General features: G+C 40.7%; 1 protein-coding gene across 1 annotated transcript; it reads right to left on the bottom strand.

Annotated features, from left to right (window-relative positions):
- Window positions 1–561: 561 nt before the first annotated feature.
- On the bottom strand, window positions 562–6,383 carry LOC124263523 (periostin-like). The gene is made up of 6 exons (XM_046698184.1): window positions 6,149–6,383; window positions 4,485–4,691; window positions 3,480–3,677; window positions 2,287–2,373; window positions 1,662–1,772; window positions 562–702 (listed from the first exon to the last, which is right to left on the bottom strand). Exons 1-6 carry the CDS (start codon window positions 6,303–6,305, stop codon window positions 611–613), a joined length of 852 nt encoding a protein of 283 aa, XP_046554140.1. The 5' UTR covers window positions 6,306–6,383; the 3' UTR covers window positions 562–610.
- Window positions 6,384–6,818: the final 435 nt, after the last annotated feature.

Raw genomic sequence — 6,818 nt, 5'->3', positions numbered from 1 at the left:
TTATAACGTTGTTTGGCATGATGGGGGTGTGAATGGAACCATCGACATTCCGCCGTCCGGGTGAACGCGTGACCACAAAGTTGGTCTGCTCCGTCCCATGTTCATAAGTATGTCGGCATGTGGGACACGATGACACATCAAAGTCAGCCAATTTGACTACCTGATCCTTCTTAAGTCACCTGTTACGACAAACCCGTGAAGATCCGGGTTAGAATTGGTCTTCAGTAACCCATGCATGTCGCAAGAGGCGACTAACGGCATCGGATGGTCAGGCTCTCTGACCTGGTTGACACATGTCATCGTATCCCAATTGCGTAGAACGATGCTCATGGTGTTAGTCACTGGATTGTCTGGCCTAGACTCGATTATTTACAGACCACTGCCATATAGCTGGAATATTGCTGAGTGCGGTGTTAAAAACAAACCAAATCAATCCTTATTCGAGAAGCACTGGTTGCTTAAGATCAGTTCTAATCCGGATCTTCACGGGTCATGTTACTAGTTCACGGGTCATGTTACTAGTTCACGGGTCATGTTACTAGGAAAAGACTAAAACCAGAGTAATAGGGAATATGGTTTTATTGTCTTTATTGCTTCTGCACGGGGTACTTTACGGCACTTGGACGGTGTCGATGACGTGGATGATGCCGTTGATGACCATGATGTCGGCAGTGATGACTTTAGCTGTACCAATCTCCACTCCTGGAACAACAGGAGATATTAGTCACAACTGTGACGTCAGTCTTAAAATAATCGAAGTTTAACAAGCTTCCTTCACTAGTGTAACTTCATGAATCGTGTAAGTATATAATCAAATGAATGAACCGCCCTATTATCAATATTGTACTAAATCATTCACAGCCGTTTCGGAAAAAAAATCCCAAAAAAATTCGGGAGCTGCAACTCAGCATCAGATCAATTATATTATGCATACTAGAATTGAACTACTGGATAATTTCATTTGCATATTTATCGTATGGTGTTAAACAGTACATCGGAGATTTCGGATCAATACAATACAATCGGATCAATACAATACAATCGGATCAATACGACTATCCATCACAAGTTATTCCAGTTCATCAGGGAGACGTGTGCGAGGGATAAAACCAGTTAGCTAAACAATCTTTATAAAGGCGATCTGTGAAAACCCTTATCTAATTCATTCATTCATTCAATTTTTTATCAGGGATGACGAACAGGATGTCGTTCCACAAAGCGATCAAAGCACAATGTTGATCGTATCTCGCATACCTTAACATACACCTACGCCAGTCTTGGGGCTAAAATTGTTTGTACAGAGATCTTAGCGTTATAGTGATCTGGTCCCGGTTCCACAAAGAAATCTTAGTGTTTAGGTGATACTTCAACATTGTAACTCCCATACTTCAACATTGGCTTATAATCGTCATAGTGCTAAGATCACTTTGTGGAACAGGGCCCCGAACTCACTTTAGTACGAGTACTTTAACACAGGCTTACAATAATTGTAGCATTAAGATCGCTTTGTTTATCGGCACCCAGATGACCGAGTTACCTCGGGATACGTTTAGTCTGAAAGACCTCAAGGTTTAGTGAGAGTGGCTGATCCTTGCCAAGTGTGACTGTTCCTTTTCTTGTCTAGTGTGACTGATCCTTGTCTAGGTTCACGATAAGCTCACCGTTTTTAAGGTCAACCTTCAGAGTTTTGCCGGCCAGTGTGTTCAACATATCTCCATCCTTCAGGCTGCCAGCCGGGTGGAGTCCAGGCACAACGTGGTACTTCAGGACTTCTGTTGTAACAAGGAATAAGACCGTTGAGATTGTCGGTCCACAAGTGTCACACGAAAACATATGAGTAGGTGATGTTTAATGGGGTTTGAGATCGCGTTCGGGATAACAACGTGTCCGCACATGTACGTGTGTGCGTATACATGTGTGTGCGTGCGTACGTGTGTGTGTGCGTGCGTGCGTGCGTGTGTGTGTGTGTGTGTGTGTGTGTGTGTGTGTTTGTATTGGAAGGAAGGAATGGGGTTCAACATCGCATTCAAAATTACTGAACTGATAAAGCAACGTGTATGTATGTCGTGTGCGTGTGTGTGCATTTATACTGTTTATAAAATCTGATTCAACATCGCGTTCACATTTATTGGACTGATAAAGTAACGTGCTTACACGTATGTACATTTATCAAACAAACACATATCCTTGAAACTTTAGTAAGAGAGACACTGTTTAATACCGAGGGAACAAAAGATATACATTATTATGTTGATGACAATAATCAACTGACGCACAAACACTTACGTTCCAGAGAGGCAACATCCCCAGGTAGAGCAGAACTGATCTTCTTAAACGCATCATCAGTAGGTGCGAAAACAGTGAACTGCCCACCTGGAAAAATGCAAAGCAGCAATAATAATCAGGACAGTTGTATAGCGCTGATCTCCACACCTCATGGGCATGCTCTAAGCGCATACAACAGTTCAAGTCAATGTTAATATCTCCCAAAGAGATAGGTCTTTGAGATGGGCTTTAAAAACGTCAAGTGAGGGAGAGCATCTCAGATCATAGGGAAGAGAGTTCCGCAGTACAGTTGACGAATACTGAAAGTTCTGGCACCTTGTGTAGGAAGGAACACACAGGAGAAACTGATCAGCAGATTCGCGTAGGCTGGTAGACAGATGTTACGGTTTGTAGGTAAGGAGGTGATGTCATGTTAACAGCCTGGTATGTCAGTGACAGAATTTTGAACTGTATCATCTCTTCTACACGTAGCCAATGAAGAGATTTGAGGACATGTTGAATGTGATCTCTCAGCTCAGTCCCACTCACTGCCATTGCTGCAGTGTTCTGCACTCTTTGCAGTCGCTGAATTTTGGTGATACCATAGAGGAGGCTATTGCGGTAGTCGAGACGAGGACAGAGTAAGTGATCGCATGAGAGTTTCAGTGATATTCCTTGATAAGAGATGTCTCATAGCACCAATAGCAGTAATAGTGAATTCAAAAACGTTAACACAACATACAGACATGTTTGCAATATATTTGTTTGCATTTGCACTTGCATATGACAGCGGCCTGTAAATATTAAAATCTAAACTAAATCGGATGCACACAGCATATTCCGGTTCCCCGTTGGTTAGTGAGATAACCATCACTGTAATTTGTCTTAAGCCAGCGTGTGTTGTACCATGATTCTCTTTTTTTAAAAACAAACAAAAACAAATTGGTCAGAGTTAGAATTGGTCTTCAGTAACCCATGCTTGTCGTAAGAGGCGACTAACGGGATCGGGTGTTCAGGCTTGCTGACTTGGTTGGCACATGTCGTCGTATCCCAATTACGTAGATCGATGATCATGCTGCTGATCACTGGATTGTCTGGTCCAGACATCCACACACTTGCTCAGTATATATGTCGTGTCACAGTGGACAGTTCTCGCATAAACAAGACGATCAGTTACATTTGAGAGACCTGTCATAGACCTGTGCCCTACTTACCCTCAAGAGCAGTCTCTAGGTTTGTCACAATGATGGCTGCAAAGAGATCTGAGAAGAGACCATCATTCTTGGCAATGTATTGCAGGATGTTCTCGGTTTGGGGCATGAGAACGGAGTCAAGGGTGTGGATGACACCATTGCTTACAATCACGTCGGTGCTGGAAATATCCGCATTGTTCACCTTGAGAGAGAGGTCCCCTGCAAACATTACAATCATAGGTCAACCAATGGCCTTCTTCTAAAAATGTGTTCAATCCACTGACATGGAATTAAGGAGTAGAAGGATCGAACATTTCATTTTCTGTTCAGGGCCTTGCCTTTTGTACCGAGACTAAATATCTATTAAGTTACATCTGCAGAGGTATATATGTTCATGATTAAAACTATGATCGTAATAAACATTTGTACAGGAAATATTTGTTGAACAGTCAGAAGCATTTTCTATCCCGTTTTCTCTCCCAGTGACCATTTGATATTTTATTAAAGATGGCGCTTGTTTCCGAAATATACCATATTCCAGATAATTCTGGGAAATATCTTTTTTCATCTTAAATCCTCAAAATCATGGGAAAATTTTGTTTTTTCTCGTGCTTTCAACGAATGAAATGTTTCTCATACACGTCAATTTAGACTCATTTACTTGTTTAGTAATCGTCACATTAAACGCTGGTTAGCTTGTAACACCCATATTCATGCATACTGGATAGCAAACTGATCACACCAGAATACTAATAAGTTAACAAACAATATTTGAATTCTGCCGCGATGGTGAGGATGCGTTATGTTGGACTGTCACTATATGCCTCCGTGAAGACATCACATCAGATGAATCTCAGTTATATCAGAAAATATTTTCTAACACATGATTAAATGAACAAGTTCATTCTGACGATAATGACATCATTTATGTATAGTTAGTTGGTGCATAAAAATGTAGAATTACTTTTGGAGACACATTTTAAAATGTCTCATTTTTATGTTGAATCACGTTAGCTCTTCAAAGACTCACGGTTTTTGTGAAGGTCACATTCTGATTGGCCAGCGTGTTCACCACCTCTCCGTCGGTTATAAGAAAGCTGATAAGAGCTTGGTTGATCACGTGATAGAGGAGCACAGTCTTCAGTTTGTTTTTATCATTCTGGAGAGCGCTGAGGGTACTTGCAGGCAGTGCCTTGAAAGCGTCATTGTTCGGGGCCAACAAGGTCATCGAACCTATCAAATTAATGATAAATTTGAAATATAAATGATTCAGATGTGTTGTACAAATGATCAAAGGAATCTAAACTTACATACTGTTGAGATTTCATAATGCAACATAAGTACTCTTGTTTTTCTAGGTCCACTCAGAGCAGGTTAGTATGATTCATCGATATGTGAAAACATGTCTAAATTTTAACGATGAGGAAAAATTCTTTGAGTGGCATTTTAAGAAGTTGGATATGTCTGTCAGTATGTACAGATACAATTAAAGAAACATGTTAAAACTCATCCTTATCAGATGATGAATATATACATTCAGGTGATATGATTTGACTAGAATGAAATTTAACGGGGGATACGGGCGGAAGTCGTTCCAGCCTGCGACCTCTCCGTTTGTTTTGAACAAACAATCTGGATAGTTCCTGCAATATTTCCCTAGTTTGATTTTAACCAATATGGTAAAATTTATGTTCTATACACCTATAGCAGTTACTCATTAGACTTGCGACTGACTTAATCATCATTCGATATGTAGGTTAAAGTTTATAAGATTGTATTGTGAATATTTCATTGAATGCATTTGTATAAAATACAAATCCGATTTAAAACGGGGCATTATATACGTCCAACGCCACACGTTTTGGCCATGGTGTTTGTCAGTGAGTGAGTTTAGTTTCACGCCACCTTTAGCAATATTCCGTCACAGCGGGGGGGCACCAGAAATGGGCTTTACACATTGTACCCATGTGAGGAATCGAACCCGGGTCTTCGGCGTCACGAGCGAAAGCCCTAACCACTAGGCTACCCCACTGCCTAGTTATACAGTAGACCTAATACAGTAGAAGTACGAATATGATGTCATTCAAAAGACAGACAGTGTTACAAAACAGAAAATAGTTCACACAAACCATATAAAAGTGTTATGTAAATTTTGCTTGATCAGTAACCCCAAAACAATACTTTTTTCAATATCCATGTATACACTTGAGAATCAACTGACTGAGTGAGTTTGGTTTTACGCCGCTTTTAGCAATATTCCAGCAACATCACGGCGGGGGACACCAGAAATGGGCTTCACACATTGTACCCATGTGGGGATTCGAACCCGGGTCTTCGGCGTGTCGAGCCAACGCTTTAACCATTAGGCTACCCCACCGCCCCTGAGAATCAACAATTTCATATTTGGATATATATATCCGGCAAATATAGTTCCGTATTGAGTAATCATAACCTCAGTTTGGAGGCAAATAGAAATAATTTCAATAAAAGAAACATATATATGTTTTCCCAAACGCTCAGACGTCCAGATTACAGATTTTAAATTTTCTAACAGGCTATTGTATAGCACGAAATTCTGGAGGTTTTTTTTAAAATGCCCAGATGATTAGACATATATAGGTGGGTAACATAGAAAGAGTGGAGGACCATCCTTCAAGAAGGTTAAACATGGGTTAATTAAGTTCACTCACCTGGGGCAGAGAGAGATGCAACCAGACCCGCATCTTTGACCAGACCCACCAGCGTTGAATATTCGGGGTTGGCAGACAAGTACTGCACTATGTTTCTGCTATCAGCGGAAAAGGCGCCATGGAATGCTGCTACTAAACACAATATTTTCACGAACATTTTGATCGAAGCACTTTCCTGATAAGAAGGGAAGGTTCATGTACTAAAAGAGTTTAAATAGGCATTTGACGCGAGTGCCCCGTAGAGATAAGGGTCGTCAGATATATAGAGCACACATGTATGACAAAGCAAGGTATCTACACCATATGTCAGAAGGAGTGTTAAATACACGGCTCGGTTAGATTTAGATACTGGTTCCTTTGAAAATGCAAACACATAGAAAGGAACGCCCATTGTTATTGTCACGATATTTTTTGTCACGTTTTTGACTGATTAATGGTTTATATTTATCAAGTTTTGTCTTTTTTTATCAACTACATGTACAAAGGTGTTACAGGTGATATGAGAGTAAACGTCTTTTTTTTAGATCAAAGGCTTTTGTTTAGCGCCGCACTCTTGTGGGCAAGACGTCATTCCTCGGATCAGTTCTTCCATGGTTCGAATCCCTTCATGCTACTCGTTATTATATGGCCAGCACATTGGCGCCCACCGATGGGCTTACTACGTTTGAAT

The sequence above is a fragment of the Haliotis rubra genome, unplaced genomic scaffold (genome assembly GCF_003918875.1).
Source record: "Haliotis rubra isolate DU_JTF1 unplaced genomic scaffold, ASM391887v1 Scf888, whole genome shotgun sequence".
NCBI classification, from domain to species: Eukaryota; Metazoa; Mollusca; class Gastropoda; order Lepetellida; family Haliotidae; genus Haliotis; species Haliotis rubra.
This window is presented reverse-complemented; position numbering and strand designations above follow the sequence as displayed.

What these genes read in the sequence shown, in the direction of transcription:
- LOC124263523 (XM_046698184.1), bottom strand. Translation starts at nt 6,305, where the DNA reads ATGTTCGTGAAAATATTGTGTTTAGTAGCAGCATTCCATGGCGCCTTT. An exon ending in TGCATCTCTCTCTGCCCCAG is followed by an intron (nt 4,692 to 6,148) that starts GTGAGTGAACTT and finishes TTAATTTGATAG; the next exon opens with GTTCGATGACCTTGTTGGCC. An exon ending in GAAGGTTGACCTTAAAAACG is followed by an intron (nt 703 to 1,661) that starts GTGAGCTTATCG and finishes CTGTTGTTCCAG; the next exon opens with GAGTGGAGATTGGTACAGCT.